Source organism: Solanum lycopersicum, chromosome 1, assembly GCF_036512215.1.
Source record: "Solanum lycopersicum chromosome 1, SLM_r2.1".
NCBI classification, from domain to species: domain Eukaryota; kingdom Viridiplantae; phylum Streptophyta; class Magnoliopsida; order Solanales; family Solanaceae; genus Solanum; species Solanum lycopersicum.
Genome location: NC_090800.1, coordinates 82,061,410 through 82,081,515, shown reverse-complemented (window position 1 = coordinate 82,081,515; position 20,106 = coordinate 82,061,410). Strand labels below are relative to the sequence as shown.

At 34.0% G+C, this 20,106-nt stretch overlaps 3 protein-coding genes across 6 annotated transcripts; 1 reads left to right on the top strand and 2 right to left on the bottom strand.

Moving 5' to 3' along the window:
* Positions 1 to 999: 999 nt before the first annotated feature.
* Positions 1,000 to 4,334, bottom strand: LOC101256807 (uncharacterized). Of its 2 annotated transcripts, none has more exons than XM_004229866.5 (8): positions 4,103 to 4,334; positions 3,978 to 3,999; positions 3,001 to 3,057; positions 2,839 to 2,920; positions 2,576 to 2,671; positions 2,273 to 2,397; positions 2,166 to 2,184; positions 1,000 to 1,665 (listed from the first exon to the last, which is right to left on the bottom strand). In XM_004229866.5, exons 1-8 carry the CDS (start codon positions 4,200 to 4,202, stop codon positions 1,171 to 1,173), a joined length of 996 nt encoding a protein of 331 aa, XP_004229914.2. In that variant the 5' UTR covers positions 4,203 to 4,334; the 3' UTR covers positions 1,000 to 1,170. The 2 variants fall into 2 exon arrangements, with proteins under 2 accessions (XP_004229914.2, XP_019071668.2); XM_019216123.3 differs by having other exon boundaries at positions 2,593 to 2,671; positions 4,103 to 4,222.
* A 4,371-nt stretch (positions 4,335 to 8,705) lies between these two features.
* Positions 8,706 to 17,076, top strand: LOC101248424 (uncharacterized). 3 transcript variants are annotated; one of them, XM_004229838.5, is made up of 15 exons: positions 8,706 to 9,187; positions 10,789 to 10,847; positions 11,083 to 11,185; positions 11,270 to 11,379; positions 11,517 to 11,585; positions 12,711 to 12,855; positions 13,124 to 13,560; positions 14,040 to 14,569; positions 14,653 to 14,717; positions 15,247 to 15,326; positions 15,528 to 15,632; positions 15,721 to 15,860; positions 15,952 to 16,080; positions 16,199 to 16,351; positions 16,447 to 17,076. In XM_004229838.5, exons 1-15 carry the CDS (start codon positions 8,989 to 8,991, stop codon positions 16,598 to 16,600), a joined length of 2,478 nt encoding a protein of 825 aa, XP_004229886.2. In that variant the 5' UTR covers positions 8,706 to 8,988; the 3' UTR covers positions 16,601 to 17,076. The 3 variants fall into 3 exon arrangements, with proteins under 3 accessions (XP_004229886.2, XP_010326558.2, XP_010326547.2); XM_010328256.4 differs by having other exon boundaries at positions 15,223 to 15,326; XM_010328245.4 differs by having other exon boundaries at positions 15,205 to 15,326.
* A 584-nt stretch (positions 17,077 to 17,660) lies between these two features.
* On the bottom strand, positions 17,661 to 19,307 carry LOC101264162 (pentatricopeptide repeat-containing protein At2g46050, mitochondrial). The gene has a single exon (XM_004231142.5). It carries the CDS (start codon positions 19,305 to 19,307, stop codon positions 17,661 to 17,663), a length of 1,647 nt encoding a protein of 548 aa, XP_004231190.4.
* Between the last annotated feature and the right edge of the window lie 799 nt (positions 19,308 to 20,106).

The following is a 20,106-nucleotide window of genomic DNA, read 5'->3' as shown; positions in this document are numbered from 1 at the left end:
AGTTATAATATTAAAAATTTTAGTATGAACGAATAATGCGACAACATGTTGTAACTTATAAGCTAATTTATGTCCTCCGATTCACAATTTGTCACGTGTCATGTTTTCGATAAATTGAAATTATGTCATGTCTTGTTCAATTACTTTGCCTAATAATTCTTCGGCACGCCTCTATCTCACGAAAGGAATTCATAGACAGACTCTGACACTTGCATTCTAAAGTATCCAGACATCTCGTCTTCATATGTTTAAACCATTTTAATTTTATTTCCCGCATCTCATTCTCTACAGAAGTCGCTCTCCTTTTATTGAGGATATTCTCATTTCTAATCATATCTTTCATAGTTAAATAGTTGATCATTAAGGTGAATTTGTACTATAATGAATTTATTGTGTACTAACTTGGATAGTACATAACGGATACACAAAGATCAAATAAAATATTACTACTATTGAATTGGATCCCTTAATCTCATCCATATTCCAATTAACCCTTGGCAGAAAGATCTCATATAGTATATCTATCAGGCAACGTGCAAATTATGAGGGTAAAAAATAAGTTATCGATCTCATTCAATTCAAAATTATAATAATGACACGTAAAAAAGTTGGTGGATTTCGAATTTAATAAGAATACTTATGTTAATATTATGTGTAAAAATAACGTACATAGGTCTCTTCCTATTTGTGGACTGCTAAAAGTCAACATAGACAGGGCATTTAAGATAAGAAAGACAAAGTGTTTTGCAATTAATTAGTCTTGAAGACTTGAAAACTAAATGTGTTAATTGATCATAAACTCACAAAGAAATGGCTACTACAGAATACTTTGTTCATATGTTAATGGTTGCTATGAGATTTTTTCTTCACGAGAATGATATGCACATATCCAGTGATATATACAACAAAATACTTCCTATTTACATCAAACCGACCTTCCTTTTTATCTCAGGTGATGCAAGGAATTGTTTCAAATGTTCGTGTGGTGCATGAAAAATCTTAATATTGAATGATCACTTCGCATAGAATAAGTCATCCTCTTACACAAGTCAATTATTATCTGAATTACCATAATCTACAAGCTAAGAAATGAAGAATAATCTAAAAGTATTGTACTAAATTCAAGTAGAGATCAATGGATTTTCCTGCCAAAAAAAAGAAAGTTTCAACTCATTGAACATGATTAGATTTGGGTTCTCCAGCACCAGGAGGGGGATAATTGGCTGGTGGGTAACCCTGAGGTGGCTGCTGTGGTGATGGGTAACCCTGAGGCTGCTGCTGTGGTGGTGGGTAACCCTGAGGCTGCTGCTGTGGTGGTGGGTAACCCTGAGGCGTCTGCTGTGGTGGTGGATAACCTTGAGGCTGCTGTTGTGGTGGATAACCCTGAGGCTGCTGCTGAGGTGGTGGATAATCCTGAGGTTGTTGCTGAGGTGGTTGGTACTCCTGAGGGTTTTGCTGAGATGGAGGATAACCCTGAGGATGTTGTGGTGGTGGTGGATTACCATGGGGTTGTGGGGGATATCCTTGAGGTTGCTGCATTGGTGGATATCCAACTACAGGGGGAACGGGCTGATCTAACCGAGACATTTGTTGCACAGGTGGCACTGACATTGGGCGTGGTCCAAATTTTCCATCTCTTTTATCCATTTCAACCTTATGCTGTGTCTGAATAGAATTATGATGATCAAGACTGGAGTGAGTGACAACTAATAATGGACATTGGACAATGGAATCTGAAGGTACCATTTCAATTTAGAGTACTTCACAGACACCAATAACTGAAGTTACAACACAAGTTATACAAGCATAATTAGTTCCTTCACTATCCATGATCAGACTTCTTTCTGAAAAAAAATTTTGATAAGTCGTATGATACACTCAACTTGCATGAGTTTTGCTAAGTATAGTTGGTCCTACATTTGATGGAGAATAAAGTTGTAGTATAATTATGATGAATCCTTTGAAATAGGGTCTAAATGAGCTGAAGGGACATAGATTAATTATGAATCCCTTGAGTGGAGTCTGAAAAATAACTTTTTTTTGGCTGGAATGTTGATTCACTATTTCAATGGAACTATTACTTTTAGAAGGTAAGATAATTTGACTATTTAATGGAACAGTGTTCATGCTAAAGGATTTCCTAGATGAAGAATGTGTTCACATACCTGCATACAGCTACAAACCCTGCCAATATAAGAGAAAAAGGTAAATGAAGATGAAAATACAGCCCGATATAAGAAATGTTTTTGATACTTAGAATCAAGTGTCTTACGTGAAGTAAACAAAGTCAGACAAACAGTTGAGAAGCTGAGAAGCATCTTGAAGTTCTTCACTTCCAGCAAGACAAGCAATAATGCTACATATGCATGCTAACTGCTGTAGGCAAAACATGAATCCCTACAACCCCACAAGTAGTATTAGTTGGTTGCTTCATAAAAATGATAACTAACATGCTATAAACGTGCAGCAACACTAATATATCATGTAAAAAAATTCTTTACACTACTAGATTAAAAGATGATTATGTTACAAGCAGAGAAAAGTGAGAGAAGAGATGGAGAATAGTTGAAATTACTATGATGCAGTTATCACATTTTGTTGTCTGCAGATTGAATTCATCTTGCAACATAAAGCGTGTTGAAGCAACAGAATTTCCAAAGCAAAGAAAAACCTGACAACAAAAAGGCATGTTTGATAAACAAATTAGGAAAAAAAAATTCAGATTCAGATATTTTCAGAAAAAATATGTAGATATATATCCGACAATGAAGAGTTGTATCATACAATCATGAAATAGAAAAAAAATAAGAATGTAAGATAAACAGAAAGAAACCAGACCTCTGTGCCAAGACAAAATTCAGGGCAACGACTTTCTCCACATCTGCCGCTACAAGGCATGTAGCCTCCACAACATTTATATCTATAAAAGAAAGTCTTTCAATAACAGATATTTCAAGATGCAGCAATTCATTTACACAAACATAAAAACGAAATAATTACCTAGACATATCATTGTACAGAGCTCGTTTTCGGAGAAGATATGATGCACATGGAGCGCTTTAACATTCAAAGGTAAAGAAATAATCAATTTTGAATAATATCACAATCAATAAGACGAACATTCATGGTACCACTTTGTGGGGGGAAATATGTTGAAAAGTAAACCTTGTGCATGTATTAGTACAATACATGTATTTATTCATGAATTAGGAAAGATGGAAGGAATTTGAACGACTGAAAGTGTCTTCTCCTCCCTCGATTTTCCAACAAAACAGACAAGAAGAAAGGAAATTTTTGTGGACAGTCCAAGTTTCTGAGCAGTATATCTCCCTGTGATTAGTGATAACAGGGGATATGGAAGAGTAATTTCACCAGATCTGCTGCTAAGCGACCAACTAAATCATTGAACGATAAGCAACTTATAATTTTGCAGGAAGGTGTTAAGTAATTTGAAAAGGATGCTTGGACCTAAGTGACCTTCCTGTTTTATAGACAGATTTTTATCCACTTTCAAGCTGACAATAGGCATTTCGATAAGACTACCACCAACCATTACTAGGAATAGCTTGCAGCTGCAGCTTAAATCCAAAAGTTACTTAGCTTATAGAACAATAGAGCAAAAACACTAGACTTATATACTGATTGAAGACACCTTTTGCTTGAGATATAAAGATGCTCGAAATTTCTAACGACACTTTATATTAGTTCCAACCATTGCTAGTGGGACATAGACGTCCAACGTTGAGTCAAAAATTTCAATCGGCCTCAAAGCAGAAGTGACATTAAAATCCACAGCAAATTAGGATACTGAACATGCTTCAATTTTCATATTACATTACCACATTCGCTCATAAAACCCTAATTTGATGGCATTTTTCTTATTTTACAAAGCAATCCTAATAACAAATAAATTACTTATTCAGCAATAAATTCAAACATCATCAATCATAATCATAGTACATAATAGAAACACTCACCACCAAAGCGAGAAGCAACAATCTGCAAAACAAAAGAAAACACAGATCATTCTATAAGTCAAAATCAAACGCTACATTACATAGAAAAAACTCAAAAAAAAATAAAATAATAATCGAGAGTTTACAAAGAGGATCAGTCTCAGTGGCTCTGATAAGATCAGTGTGCCAGTGATTCCGATAATTCTGACGTAACTTCATCTTCTCCATTTGATTTGCAGATGCCATTTTTGTTCCGTACACCAAAAACACGCATCAACTATGAGAGATTTTCTCAAGTATTCACGTTTTCTGTATGACAAAATTGGAGAGGAAAAGTTAAGAGGAATATTCTGATTTTCAGTATGTGTTATTCAGAAGAGAGAGAAAATTAGAACTGAGTATACGTGGCGAATTGTGATTGGTTGATATTACCGCTATTTTTTCTGTTGTACGATATTTGTGCCTAACAACTAGTTTAACTATTCTTTTGTTATAATTTTATTAATATCTAATATTAACATTTTTTACATATAATTTTAATTCTAATTTTTCGTCTACGTATTTAGAATCTCCAAATTAAAGAAAATTTTCATACCTTTAATAAATAATTCTAATATTGAATCTTTTTTAAAAAAATAACGTTCTTAAATTTTATATCAAATTAAATTAGATCCTTTTAAAGAAAATGATCGAAATATTAATAAATTAGAATAGAAACTATGAAAGTTCATTATAGTGTACTCACTTATTTGAACGACCACAAGTTAGAAAAAAGGTTGATTTTGAAATATTTTATTAATAATAATTATATTTTAATTTATATGGTAGTTTTTTCTTTTTGATTTGTAACAAATAATGTTTTTTATATATTCAGTAATAATATAACTTTAAAAATATTTTCTATGACATATTTTATACTATGAATTCATAAATCGAAACGAATAAAAATAACTTTGTTCCCTTAATTTTTGGAACCAAAGCGACGACTCCAATTGTTGATAAAATTTCATGTCACGCTCTTTCTTAATCTCATCTTTCTGTTATATTATTGTTCGCAATGCATTTTCGTAGCATTGAAAATTAATTGCAATTAAAATAATTTTTTTAAAGATGTAATTATTATTTAAAATGAATTTTGTGCGTACAATCTTGTGGTTATCTTGATTCTTCTCTCCTAAATTATTCTGTGATATGAGGTTTTTAATAGTGTATGTCTTGAACGTATGATAATTGTATAGACCTCCTTGAAATGTATTTGATCTCCAAAACTATCGAGAACACTGTTGTTTCAAGTCGATCTCCAAAAAGAACTTTGTTGACTACTTCTTTGAAGAACTATGTAGTGTATGTTGCAACTTTCTTCTATCATCACAAAATGTTTGTTGAATAATTTTCTTATAATTCCTTATAAGTCATGTCTATCCCCTCTTTATGGTTGTAGGGGTGGACAAGGTTGCTTATGGTTGGCCAAAGAATGTTATTTTGATACTTAACGGATTGTGATTGGTTCTTAAATTTGGATGGGACTTCAACTTCATTTGGACGTATGACATGATTGGTCTTGGATGCCTAGTCATTGTGACATGAGACATGGGTTTGAGCTTCAAGATGAAAGTGGACCTTGGACTTGAATTTGATAAAGGATAAATTATCTATATACACATCTTTTTTCCCTATAATTTTCATTATTCTCTACCAATTTTAAAATTTTCCAAAATCCCTTAATTTACTCAGAACCTCCAAACTCTAGATACATAAATCCGGATCCGGATCCTCTCCATTTTCCCCAAGTTCTTATTTGGATTAATGACACATGTCATAGGTTAAAATAAATGGTTAAGATTTAATTTTTCAAAGTAAATCTCTAACCATGATTTAGTTAATAAATATATTATATATCAAGTATCAAAATTATTATAATCTCACAATCTTAGCAACATATTATTTTGTCCATATTATTTATGCTATTTTGTTCATATCTCGCTTGCCATATATACACATGCATATTTATAATATACAATCATATACATATACAATTCACCTCTCTCCCTCTCTCTGCCCTCTCTCCTCTCTCTCCCAATCTCGTTCGCCTCTCTCTTCCCTCTCCAAGTCTCGCTGCCTCTCTCCTCCCTCTCCGAATCTCGCTTGCCAAATACACAAATACATGTGTATAATATACAATTATCTAAACGATAAATATGCAAGTCACCTTTCTCCCACTCTTTTCTCCCTTTCTCTCAACTCTCTCGTCTCTCTCCCAGTCTCGCCTCTCTCCTCCATATAACATGTAGTTACGCATTGTAATCATCAAACTATAACAATGGAGAATAATTAGATTAGATTTAAGTGACTATATGTGAAAGTTTCCCATTAATAATATATACCGAACAAAAAAAATCACTTACCAATATTGCGACTGTATAATATTTTTTTAAAAATAATTCATTATTAATAACAAAAAATTGTTTATGTACCTAGATTATAGAGAATTAGAGAAAAATAAAAGGCCTAAGTCATCTCCAGCCACTCAAAGTTGTCCGCATAATTCATTTAGACACCTCAACTAATCCTTGTGCCAATTGAACACTTTATTTGTTCAAAAGTCATTTCTATTAGACACAAAATGCTGACATGGCAAAAAACGTGTAATTCACTTTCCTTGAGCTCGTTAATTTATTAAAAATAATATTTTTCTTTTTTTTCTCTTAATTTATACCCCTAAGTTAATTTTTTTAAAAAAATTAACAAAAAAAAAGAAGAACAGTTGTCTTCTTCTTCCCTATTTCTATCAACCCCCAATCCCAACCCCCATACCCATACACCAGTGGTCATCTTCTTCCCCCATCATTCTAATGATTTCAAAATTTTTAGTATCAGTTGTTATCTTCTTCTCCCACCATTCTAATGGTTTCAAAATTCTTAGCATTTTGTTTCATTTATAAATTTTTTGAAGAGATTCTTTTCCCCATCTTTCTCTACCTAAAAAAGGAGATGAAGTAAAAAGTTATAAGTAATAAAAAAGCTGATGAAAAAAAAATTGTCGGGTTAAAGATGGAACTGTACAGGGAGGGGAGGGTAGCCATTAATGGAGTTAGAGGAAATGTATGTTTTGTTCCAGTTGAAGGCAAAGAAGTTTAGGTTTTACTTTTTTTTTTTTCATTTTTTTACTTTAAAATAATAATTATTTTTTTTACTTTATAATATAATGTTTAAATAATTTTTTGGATTAAAAAATAACACATGTCATTATTTGATTGGTCAAATTGACATGTCAGCGCGAGTGTATTTCACACATCCTCTATTTTTTATTTATTCTCAAAAAAATGTTCAAATGGTTCAAATTCAGAATGATTGAAGTGTTCAATAGATAGTACGTCTAGTTAAAGTGTCTAAATGAATAATCGGGACAAGTTTAATTGGCCGCATATGACTTTGACCAAAATAAAATTTGAAATACACACATGCTTAAATGGTACATACATACATACATATAATTAATGCATATGATATTAAAGTCAATAATACATTTGATGGAAAAGTTCTTTTTTTCTTTTGGTTAGTTGAGTCAATTGAGAAAAGGATAAGAACCATGTTCCAAAGTCTACAAGTTTGTTATTTAGAGCTTAGAAATTTGTTTTTCTAAAAAATACACAATTTCATTAAATATCTTATAAAATAAAATATACTATTCTCGTAAAAAAAAAACTTATAAAAATCAATATATATATATATATATATATATATATATAAAATATCAAAATTAAGGATACAAATAACTCCATCTGGATTATAAATATTGATCGATGTTATTACCTATAATTGGAGAATCAAATTGTTAAGTAAACTAAATTCACGATACAAACGAAAGAAATTAATTAAACCATTAATTAAACGTCATTTTTCGTTCTTAATTGAGATTACTTTTCTTCTTCAACTTTGTCACATCACCTATTTTTTAATCGAAGTTCCTTAGAATTTTTTTTATCCATATATGTTAGCCCTAAAAAGTGAATTTTACCGTGTATAAATACAATTTTTTTAACCTAAATTTATATATAAACATCAAATACGGAGTGGAAAAAAAACTTCAAGTGTGTTTAATGGAGAAAATATATTTTGACTTTTCAATATTTGTTTATCAAAATATTTTGGGTAAAACTTATATGCATTGGGTGTTTACACCAAGCCAATACATGCATGTTATATGTTTTTTAAATTTATAATTTATTTTACTTTGAAAAAAAAAACTTCTAATATGTCTAATATGGAGAAAATATATTTTGATTTTCCAATATTTGTTTGATCAAAATATTTTGGGTAAAACTTATATGCATCGGGTGTTTACATCAAACCAATATATGCATGTTATATGTTTAAGTTTATAATTTATTTTACTTTATTAAATCAATTACTAATGCATTTTACGTTCACTTAGCGTAAGCACCCTGTGCGAAAATACAGTACCTTTTAACTCCAACTCACTTCCCATATTATCTAGACATATACAAATATGTTAACTCACGTATATTGAACATAAAAAAAACGTTAAATCCATCTATTTTTTCAAGAAGATATTTTTTTAAATAAATAATCATCTTTTATTAAAAAATGTTTTAACTCAAATATGACATATCAAATTTTCGATATAAGTATCGAGATCGAGTGACAACTAACAATCACACTAGGCGCGTGAATTCACTCACATCCTTCTCGCTAAGTAAAATGGTAGTTTTTTTTTTGTTTTTTTTTAGGTTATAAATATTACTCCTATTTCTTAGTCAATTTCAAGAAACAACAAGTCAACCCAGAAACCCAAGAAAATACGCAAAAACATTCACCAAATTTAATATTTTTTGTACAATATATTATATTACCCAAAAATCTAATTGACTGAATTCCAATTTGGAATGTTTTTTTTTCTTTTTTCTTTTTCTAATGTATATTTCTAGGCACAGAGAGAGAGGAGGTGAATGATTCAGTAAAACATCCTCATTCTTTACTAAAGAATCATCTTTGAAAAAGAAAAAAAAACATGTTTTTGATTCTGGGTCATTCTAGTTCAAATCTTTTTCTTGTAATTGTAGTGTTAACAGTTACTTGTTTTAGTTCTTGTTGGGTTTTGTATGGAGAACAAGTTCAAGGTGGGGATGGTTTGCATAAGAGTGCTACTCTTTCTAGCTTCATATATGCAACTACTGTGCTCAAACCTTATGAATGGAGATACATTAGTGGTAATTTTTTTTTTTGGATTAGTTGATTAAAGTTTGTATTTTATCCTTTTTCTCAAAGGGGTTTTGATTATTTTTTGTTTTGTTTTTGGGAGGGTTGTTGTGGTATGTGAATTTTAAGTTTCATTCTGGGACCTTGACGAAATTTGGGATGATGGGGTTTGATTCTTGTAGAATTCTTGATATCTTGTTTTATTTGGATGATTTTTCTGTACTTGTTGCTATATTTCTTGTGTTCATCAAATGCAAGAATCGGTGAATGTAGTGAGAGATGTATGAGAGGGATAATTTGAGTTGTTGTTTTTACTTATTGATGGTTTATGGATCACTTGTTCATTCATGTATCAGGTGCACTGGGAGGGGGGTGGGGTGGGGGAGGGATTCTGGGACCTCGACGAAATTTGGGATACTGAGGGTTGATTCTTCTAGAATTCTTGATATCTATTCCTGTATTCATCAATGCAAGAATAGATGAGTGCATCTAGAGATGTATGAGAGCAATAATTCGAGTTGCTTGTTTCATTTTTGAGTTGTTTTTACTGATTGATGGTCTATGGATCACTCGTTTCACTTGATTATTAGTTGCACTGGGAGGGAGATGGGGTGGGGGAGAGTTTGACGGAGCAGGGGAGGGATTCTCGGATCTTGACGAAAATTGGGATACCGGGGTTTGATTATCTTAAATTCTTGATATCTATTTCTTGCATTCATCAGTGCAAGAATAGATGAATGCAGTGAGAGATGTACGAGGGCAATATTCCGAGTTGCTTGTTTCTTTTTTGAGTTGTTTTAACTGATTGATGGTCTACGGATCACTTGTATAACTAATGTATCAGTTGCACTGGGAGGGGATGGATGAAGTTAGAGGTACTGGGTTTGATTCTTTTAGAGTTTTTTTTAACCTGTTTCTCTGTATTCATCAATGCATGAATAGATTAATGCAGTTAGAGATGTATGAGAGCAATATTTCGAGTTGCTTGGTTCGTTTGAGTTGTTTTAACTGATTGATGGTCTATGGATCACTCGTTTACTGATGTATCAGTTGCTTTGATGTAAATATGTAATTGCTTGTTCTGATTCAACCAACTGGTTTTGTTTATTTATTCTTGTTAGCATTTCCATAGTTTCAAAACAAAAAAAATCCTTGGTCATGAGCTGCTCGCTCTGTTATTCAGTTGTTGTGGATTTAGCTTTTTCTCTGCCTTAGTGTTTGTAATGTTCTATTATTAATTACTCCATTCTAGCTATCTTGGTTTTGTTTGTGAAGTATCAGTGTTTACATCTATCTATGTAATTTTTTGAAAACTGGGTTTTTACAGGCAGATTAGTGCTATCTTATTTTCTATGTATATTTTTGAGAAGTGTTCTTTACAGACAGATTAGTGCTATCTTATTTTTTAGTCTCGGTTTTTCAAATGGGTCCAATCTGGATCTTCTTATTTGATGGATATCCTTAGAGATGTTTCTGCGTTGGTTGTATCACGGATAATTGTGTGAGGAAGTGTTGAATGGAGAATATACTGTGTTGTGACTTCACACAGTTTAAGGTTTCTTTCCATTTTAATTTATGGCTTACTGGTTTTGGTTTCCATGCCTTTCTGCAGTGGACTTACCACCATGGTTCTCTTCGGTGACTATTGCTTTGGAATCCAATATTGGCGTTGTAAGTGCATGACCGAAACTTGCCTCATTGAAATGTTCTGCTTATAACTTTGGAATCTCTTTTTTGGTTGTCTTTAATATGATTATGCAATTTGCTCCTTTTGCCACTACAATTTCTCTGTTTACTTCCGTAATATTGGTGTTAGAGGATTTTTGTCGCTGACCATCATACCATGCTTTTAATCCCAATAATTATCCTTCTACAATCTTTAATTCCTGAATTTAACTGCATGCAGGACCTGAATAGAATAGGAAAAGCAAGTACTTTGCCGATGATCTGCTTCCGAGAAGGAAGTCCGCCCCTTCCAGATGTTCATAACACTTCTCTTACAGGTCTAGGTACAAAAATCATTCTCTTAACTGACTGAGCATGCCAAATCATGTGGCCACGAAGTAACTAATAATATTAGTTTTTCTCTGTAGTGATAGACCACATTTCCAATAGTTCCTTTGGAGGATCACAAGATCTTCAAATGGTTGAGAAGTGCTACCCCATGCAGAAAAGTATATCCTTGATGTTGACAAATGAGCAGGTTTATTCTTAACTTTGTAATATATGTGGGCTAGTTTCTTCTTTGTAGTATACTAGCTTCTCCATTTGAGAGATAAATTTCTTTTCAGTGGAGGTCTTATGCATATTTACTTGGGGTTGAAATAAGTTTTTTCGCAGATTCGTCCAGGAATATGGTATTTTGGGTTATTTAATGGCATCGGACCTTTAAGGACACAATCAAAAATGGTACTTGCTCTGACTTATTTATATTCCGCATCTTGTTCATTATCTTTTGCACTTCTTTCTTATGGACATTTCTATTTGAGTTTTCAACATATGATCAGATAGACATTATTTATTTGTTTAAATGATCTTCTGATGTATCTGAACATCTCTATGTGATCAATTAATACCCTGTGTTTTTTTAAAGTTTAGTAAAAGAATTGAACTCGATTTTCTCTCCTATTTACTACAGAGATAATAATTAAATTATCACTACATTTATCTCTTTGTCTACCTAAGCAGAGGAATTTAAAGAGGAAAGGCCTGCTACTCCTCTTCTTTGGCTTGAACCTAAAAGATGGTGCAAAATGAAAGAGGAGAGCTAACATGATTGATCTTATTTGGGGTTAATCATTCACATGAGCTCTTCCAGTAGTTAAGAATAATGACTTTGACTTCCACCAGCTCTGTTGCTACTGAACCTTAGAGAAATGCGGGGAGATGGCTTGCACCTGCTCTTTTGTGGTTGTCATGCATTTTGTGAAACTAGTGAAAAGGATTTCTAAGTGGAAAGAAATTAAGAAGTGATAGATTTGTGAGAGCGTTGTAGTTTATGTTTCTAATAAAGGAACAACACCGCTAGATTAAGAATGGGCTTGAATCTAACAAAGCTCTAAGATACGAGTACACATTAGTGAGGAAGTGCTCCGCCTAAGAGAGAAGCCTGCTCTCTTCCTTGTGGGCAGTTGTTAGTGAGGAGGAATACATACTGAAAATTGTTTCCTCCAAACTTGTAATGAAACTTTCCTCTGTAAATACTTGCCAGCAGTTTTGGTACTTTTTAATACAATACCTGTATAAATCAAAAAAACATAATTTGTATCCTCCAAAAGGTAGCAGGTGTGTCTTCAGTTCCACTGGATTGTTTACTTGTATGATGATGATTTGTGTTCCTTTGTCATAACAATGAAAGAAATACTACTCTATCAATTAAAGTGAAGATTCTAAGAATCAAATCTCACTCCCCAACCCTTGGAGTGAAGCTTACCACTGTGAAACAAATATCTTTCTTTTAAAGTCGTAATACCATCATTTCAACAGTTTAATATCTTAACTAGCTAATTTCTATTGACTGGTTTCTCTTTGCAGATTAATCGAGGACATTCATACTCATTCAGTGGTAACTTAACTGTGGAAGGCTGTACAAATTCAGCTATGCTGGGGAAATTCTGCAACCAAACAATTAGTTTACTCTCATGTTCGGATACCTATTTATCTCCTCAAAGTGGAATAGGTATGCAAATTTGTTAGAGTGTGTGACCATCTCATCTAACATATTTGTTAGAGAGAGTACACTTTAATTTACTTAATTATATTCAGGGTCCTGTGTCTTTTTTCACGGGCTAAAGCATGTGAAAATTCTCTTTGATAATGGGTGGTAGTGACATTCGATATCAGGACCTCTGCTTGCTCTGAGATCATCTCACTCTAAAAGCTTAAGCTGGTAGAGAGAGCATACTTTTATTTACTTGAGTATATCCTTAAATCTTATAAAACTGCAGCCAATATGACTACCTGTGGAGGTACCGAGAACAGCTGTCTTGACGTCGCTGGGTCAAAAGTCTACTCATTGGATGTAGTGAGTATTGCCGAGGAGATAATAATCACAGCATTAAATATCACGTCCACTCAATTACAGCGTTCTAATGGGGCCATCAATAGCAGTGGACATCCCCTGATGTGTTATGTTCGGCATGGGACTTTACCTCAGTCACAACTGTATGATTATTCTGCTGATATAAACAGATCGCCACTGGTCATACCTTTACCTAGACTTGGTCGTTGGTATATTAAAATACTGCCAGCAAACCTGTCAGAAAGCACGTCGGCAATCCAAGAAATGAACTCTACAATATGCTATTCATTTGAATGGCAAGTACTTGGGTGTCCTGTGGATAAGGCTGGATTGAACTGTACAACAGCAAAATACACACTTCAGGTGGACTTTTAATGAGTTTGTCTGCTTCAATCTTTCTCAAAACTTCTCATTAATTTTGTATACTTGTTTACTTGCACATTAATATTGAATTTGTCTGCTTCAATCTTTCTCAAAACTTCTCATTAATTTTGTATACTTGTTTACTTGCACATTAATATTGAATTTGTCTGCTTCAATCTTTCTCAAAACTTCTCATTAATTTTGTATACTTGTTTACTTGCACATTAATATTGAACATTATGTATGGTTATTGTGAATTTGGATAACTCAATTTCCTGCTTAATAAAAGAAAATGATACACTAGATGTATAGATATACATTTTCTCTTCCAGTACAAATAGCACGCATCAAAGCTGACCTGATTAGTTTGTCAATTCATTTTATGTCTTTTTTTTTTGAGTGGGTGTGGGGGTAGGTGGGGGGAGTCTTGAAATAGTAGCAGGACTTTCCATTAACTACCTCGTAATTGTTCTGTGCAGACGTTTCTGAAAAGAACTCCATTTGTCGCTTTTGAATCCTATTATCTACCTATCAGTGGAGAAGTTTCCTCAGGCTCTGCTAATTTTCCTTTGGGACCTCTTTTGAGTAATTCCTCTGATGGTGATTACACTTGGACCTTTTTCCTTCTGGACATTCCCGATGGTGCTGGTGGTGGAAATATTCATGTCCGCGTTGCATCAGAAGCAAAGATAAGTGGGGAAATATATGCCAGATATGGTGGATTTCCCTCTCTTAGTAATTGGGATTACTTCTATGCAAACAGCACAAGCAATAGCAATGGTTCCATGTTTTTTAAGTTATATGATGCAAGTGATAAATCCGTTAGCTTTTATATCATATATGCTAGAGGAGGAACATGGAGTTTTGGGTTAAGGCACCCAATTTCAAACAGGCATAGTTCGACAGTTGAAACTACCATGTCTATCTCACTAGAGAGATGCCCAGCGAAATGCTCTTCGCACGGGGCATGCAAGTCTGTGTTGGATTCAAGTGGTCTCACATTCTACAGGTTCATATATGACGATTTCTGAAGATTAAGCTATTGGGTTCTCAACTTCTCATGTTCTCATGCAATAAATCTGTCTTTTTCAGTTTCTGTGATTGTGATCGACGCACTGGAGGCTTTGATTGCAGTGTTGAACTGGTTTCTTCTTCAGGTAAAACATTGTATCTTTGTGCCATTCGGACTTATGTCAGTGTCTTTAGCCATTTTAAGAGAACTGTTGCTACATCCTCTGTGGTTTGTTTGTTTGTTTGTTTGTGTTTTTGAAAGTCTTCACTTAGCACTTAAAATTGAATCTGGAACTAGACGTTGCAGATTAGAGTAACTGGTTACTGTTTGCACAATCAGTACCATATCGAGTAAACCTTTCAATTTATTCAATGTATGATAATATGAGGAGCAACATTTGTGTGTTCTGAGTGGTGATAGCTTGCTCTGATCATGATTCTGTTTAAACCATTTCAATTGCTGCATGTGTTTCACCAACAAAAATAAAAAATAACAAATTGCAACATTATGTTGCCAACATGTCTTTTAACATGCTATTTGCTATTGCTAGTACACTCTTGATTATTATTTGTTTGCTTATGTTTTGCTAACATTTTAACTCAGTTAGTTCTCATTAGTAGCCAATTAATTAGGCAATGGATCTTTTAAAGGACAAGTGCTGAAAACTCATGTAGGACAAATGTGGCAATCGATTTCCCTTATTGGATCCAATGCTGCAGCTTTGCTCCCTGCTTACTGGGCCCTCCGTCATAAGGTGATTAGCTAATCCCATAACATCTTCTGATTGATATTCAAGTGAAGAGGCTGTTAAAATCAGATATCTGGGGTTAATTTCAGTAGACAAACTTTTTCAGAGTGTGAGTATAATAATTTTTTTTCAGTGGACAAGCGGATGAACTTGAGGTAGAGCTATACCTTGGATTCTTCATTTTTCTATGCCTCCTTTCTTCTGCAGGCATTTGCTGAATGGGTTCTTTACACATCAAGTGGTATCTCAAGTGGCCTGTATCATGCATGTGATCTTGGCACTTGGTGTCCATTATCCTATCATGTCTTACAGGTATCACTCCTATGCATTTTGCTATATTGCATTTTTTCGTTTGGTGGCTAAGTAATTATATGGTTTCCTTTTTGTTGATTGGCCCCAGTTCATGGATTTCTGGCTCTCTTTCATGGCTGTTGTTAGTACTTTTGTTTACTTGTCTACTATTGACGAAGTTACAAAGAGGGCGATTCACACTGTTGTTGCAATCCTGACAGCCCTCATGGCTGAAAATGGACCAACCAAGTAAAGTTCCTCTTTTTCCACTAGAAGTTTGCATTTGGTTTTCTTGTCAGTGAACCGTTTGAATCAGCTTTAACTCGGTTAACATTTACAGGTCCTCAAACATTATTCTTGTCGTCGCTATTGGTACTTTGGCTCTGTTCATTGGGTTCCTCATTGAATTCTTTAGTCATCATAGATGGATTTCCTTTTCAACAGAAATTTGTTTGAACATGCTCAACAGGTAGGTGGAATTTTTGTTCTAAAAATTTAGACATGTAAATTTTTAGAACAAATATATAAATTTTATATATTTGTTTTAATATCTAACAAAATTCAGCTAAGTATGATTTTGAATGCAGATGGGAAACTGTAAAAGCATGGGTTCATAATTTCATTCGGTCTCTTCTGAAGCGCTTTCGGTGGCGCTTTCTACTTGCGGGATTCACTGCATTAGCAATAGCTGCTATTAGCTGGAAACTTGAAACAAGTCAAAATTACTGGATATGGCACAGGTCTGAAGAGCTATCAAGCATTTCTCCTACGTTTTTTTGATTCTCTCTCTCTTTCCTACTCTTTCTCTGACATCTTTCATATCTCGTTTCTGCAGTGCATGGCATGTTTCGATATATACTTCTTCATTTCTTTTTCTCTGTTCAAAAGCAACAGCAGTTAACTGTGAGAACGAACAACCTCGATCAGAGAACTATGAGTTGACTCGGCAAAATTCTTTCAATGGTAGTAGCGAAAGAGGTGGTAGATAGTTCGTAATAGAATCTACTTCAGCTCAAGCACATAACATATAGAGGCTAGAGCTGCTTGATGCTGAGAACGTACGATGAACTGCACCAAGAAGGCACTTCTCTACATTAGGCAAGTGATTACAAGCAAATGTTTGTCAATCGTTTTTAACAATAAAAAAAAATGTTTGTTAGTCATTGTCAAATAGTTTTCTTTTTCTTTAAAGTTTTACTTGCTAAGGGATACACCATTGGTGTCCTTTTTATAGGAACCAAAAGCAGAAAAGGTCCATTTTGTGTAGTCAGGAAAGTTATAGCTTACAATAGGGAAGATGAAAAGGGAAAGAAGATTGGTGCTAGGTATAGTAACTTTGTTTTAATTCTTTCTCCGCTGAGTCAATACTGGTAGCGGAGGTGCAAGGCAAACCACACAAGTTCATTCTGTAATGAAATTGTTCCAATGAGGAAGTCCTATTTATAAAGTCCCATATATACTGTTACGTAGCCCACTGTTCAATTGTTTGTACGTATTACACTTGTAGCAGATGTTATGTGAAATTGGTGAACCATGATTGTTTAGTATCGGAAGGAAGAGAGAGGAATGTACATTCTCTGAATGGAAGTTGAATCTTCTCATTATATAGATCCTTGTGAAGCTACAGGTAAAATCTGAGTTTCTTTCAGAAATAAATCTCTACAGACAAGAAGCCAACAGTATAGACAATCTCCCTTCAGTCTTGCAAAAAAGAAATGTTTACTGTAGATATCATGTACTTGTGTTTCCTGAAAAGAATGTCGCGGAGCCACCATCCATCAAAAGGTTCTTTTGGCTTCCTGAAGCTTAGGGTTTGGCTTCAGATCATACTAGTGCATAGCATGACAACATTTTCTTGTGTTTAGAAGGAGGCTATAACATGATTTACACCATTGTTGCGCATAGGTTTACCTGTCATCAATCAGTCTGGTAACCCTTGCCTTGCTCTTGCTACATATTCAATCTCTTTCTGTTTCCTAACTACATCAATTCACTGTTCTCCATTTTCATGCTAAAAGCAGCCCAAGTGTTTGCTACTGCAGCAATGTTTTAGTTGCTTAATGTGTTGATTCCATGAGTAATAATTTCCATGCTACAGCCTGGTGATTTGTTATGCAACCGCTCTCTAGCCATTTCCCAGATCAAGGCTGCATCAGGCCAATTACTATCAGAGGCGCACAAGTTTGACATCTGGATGTAAGTAGCGGTATCAGTTGGATCTATCACGAATAGCTTTTCTGCGGCCCATTTTGCCAATTTCACATCGCCATGGATTCTACAAGCGCCAACGAAAGCCTTCAGGGCATCTGGTTGGGATTCAACTGGCATTGAGTTTAGAACTTCATAAGCCTCATCTAGAAGGCCCAATCGTCCAAAAAGATCTATGAGACAGGTATAGTGTTCTGAGCTTGGCACAATTTGGTAGTTATTCGTCATCAAACTGAAGTACTGCAGCCCTTTACTAAAGAGACCACCATGGCTACAGGCAGAGAGAACCTCTAGAAATACAATACTATCTGGCATCACACTATTTTCCAACATTTCCTCAAAAAGTTGAATAGCTTCCTTTGAAAAGCCATGGGATGCATAAGCTCCAATCATTGAGGTCCATGAAAAAAGATCTGGTGCTTTTATTGAGCTGAAGGACTGGTAAGCATGAGCTATACTACCACACTTTGAGTATGCATTTATCAATGCATTTCCAATTGATATAGAATTTGAGAATACATATTTAACTGCATAAGCATGAACTTGTACAGTTTCAGTGGCCATTGATAAGTTACCACATGAACTAAGAACACTAGCCAAAGTGAGCTCATCAGGAACAAAATCCTCTCTTACCATCCTTTTTAGAAGTTCCATAGCTTCCTTCCCATCTCCACGACGTCCATAACCTACAATAATAGTGGTCCAAGAGACTACATTTCTGAAGGCCATTGCATCAAAAGCCTTGCGAGCATCGGTTATATGTTCATTCTTTGCATACATATCAACAAGTGCACTTTCAACCACCACATCCTTGTTAAAGCAAGCTTTAATAACAAGACCTTGGATCTGCCTACCTGAGTCATAGAACCCCAAACTAGCACATGAATTAAGTAGACTAGCAAATGTAAACTCATCCCCCTCAAACCCCTCCGATCTCATCAAACTGAATAACCAAAAAGCCTCTTCACCCAGACCATTTACTACATAGCAAGAAATCATAACATTCCATAACACTAAATCACGCGCCAAAACCCCATCAAGAACACACCTAGCCTCTCCAATCAACCCAAACTTCCCATACACATCAACAAGAGTCCCACCAAGAAAACAACTTTGATCATATCCCAACTTCACGATAGCAGAATGCAACTCCTTGACCAACCAAACACCACCCTTTAACTCCACACAAAGTCGGAGCAACCCACAGAAAGTAATGCAATCAGGAGACACCGATTCCATCAACATTTTCTTGAAATAACAGAACCCCAGATAACCATTTGTCTCAGCAGAGTACCTTAAACCACATATCAACGTATTCCAAGTAACAATATTTCTTGCACACATTTCATCGAACACCTTGCACGCATCAACAAACTTCATACATTTTACATAAACTCTCAAGAGCTGATTTCCCAAAGAAAGAACATCAGTCATACCCAACTTAATAACATTTCCATGTATACATTTCCCTTCATCAAGATCGCCCATTTTCGCCGAAATCTTAAGGGCATTGGCAATACAAGTATGGAATTTACATGAATCATTACCAACTAAAAGTGAATTACTGGTCGCAACAATGGTCGATAGGAATAGTAAGTGCTGATTGAAGTAAATCGTCGGAATCGAAACAATTCGGTATTTGATAATCATGGATCAAGATTAAGCAATCCCTTTTCCACTATTCAATGAATTACTCAGATAATCACATAATTATTTGTTGTTAGATTACAAATTTAAAGAGTAATGTATTTTCTCTTAGAATAGAAGAAAAATTATCGTGATTTCAAATAAAATGTGATTGATTTTAGAATAAAGTTTTATCTTTGAATTTAATTATGTTTAATGTGAAATAATTAACTAATCAAAATACTGAGAATATATTTGGTATATTGTTTATGAATTATCATAGTATTATATAAGTATTTACTTAGGCTTTTAGTCCCTCAATATTCTCCGCATAATTCACTTATATTTTAACTGAGACTTGTACCTATTGAACACTTAAATTGTTTAAAACTACTTATTAGACAAAAAATTCTGATATGACAAAAAATTATGTATTGCACTTCCTTAAAGCGCGTGAAAATACTTAAAATAGTGTCTTTTTTAATTTTCTTTTACATTATAATTAACTTTAAAAATATTTTTTTTTATTTACACTTTTTTCAAAAATGAAAGCACCCCACTCCCTATCTATCATCTTTTTCATAATTTAGTTTACAAAACTTTCTTCCTCAAAAACTGTTTTTTTTTCTTTTTTATATACAAAAAATTTATATCTTTCAAA

Coding starts and splice junctions, on each gene's coding strand:
- LOC101248424 (XM_010328245.4), top strand. CDS start 8,989: ATGTTTTTGATTCTGGGTCATTCTAGTTCAAATCTTTTTCTTGTAATT. Junction 11,186..11,269: donor CACTTCTCTTACAGGTCTAG/GTACAAAAATCA, acceptor TTTTCTCTGTAG/TGATAGACCACATTTCCAAT. Junction 14,570..14,652: donor AGTGGTCTCACATTCTACAG/GTTCATATATGA, acceptor TGTCTTTTTCAG/TTTCTGTGATTGTGATCGAC.
- LOC101256807 (XM_004229866.5), bottom strand. CDS start 4,202: ATGGCATCTGCAAATCAAATGGAGAAGATGAAGTTACGTCAGAATTAT. Junction 2,921..3,000: donor CTGTACAATGATATGTCTAG/GTAATTATTTCG, acceptor TTTCTTTTATAG/ATATAAATGTTGTGGAGGCT. Junction 2,398..2,575: donor AATGTGATAACTGCATCATA/GTAATTTCAACT, acceptor GTGGGGTTGTAG/GGATTCATGTTTTGCCTACA.
- LOC101264162 (XM_004231142.5), bottom strand. CDS start 19,307: ATGGGCGATCTTGATGAAGGGAAATGTATACATGGAAATGTTATTAAG.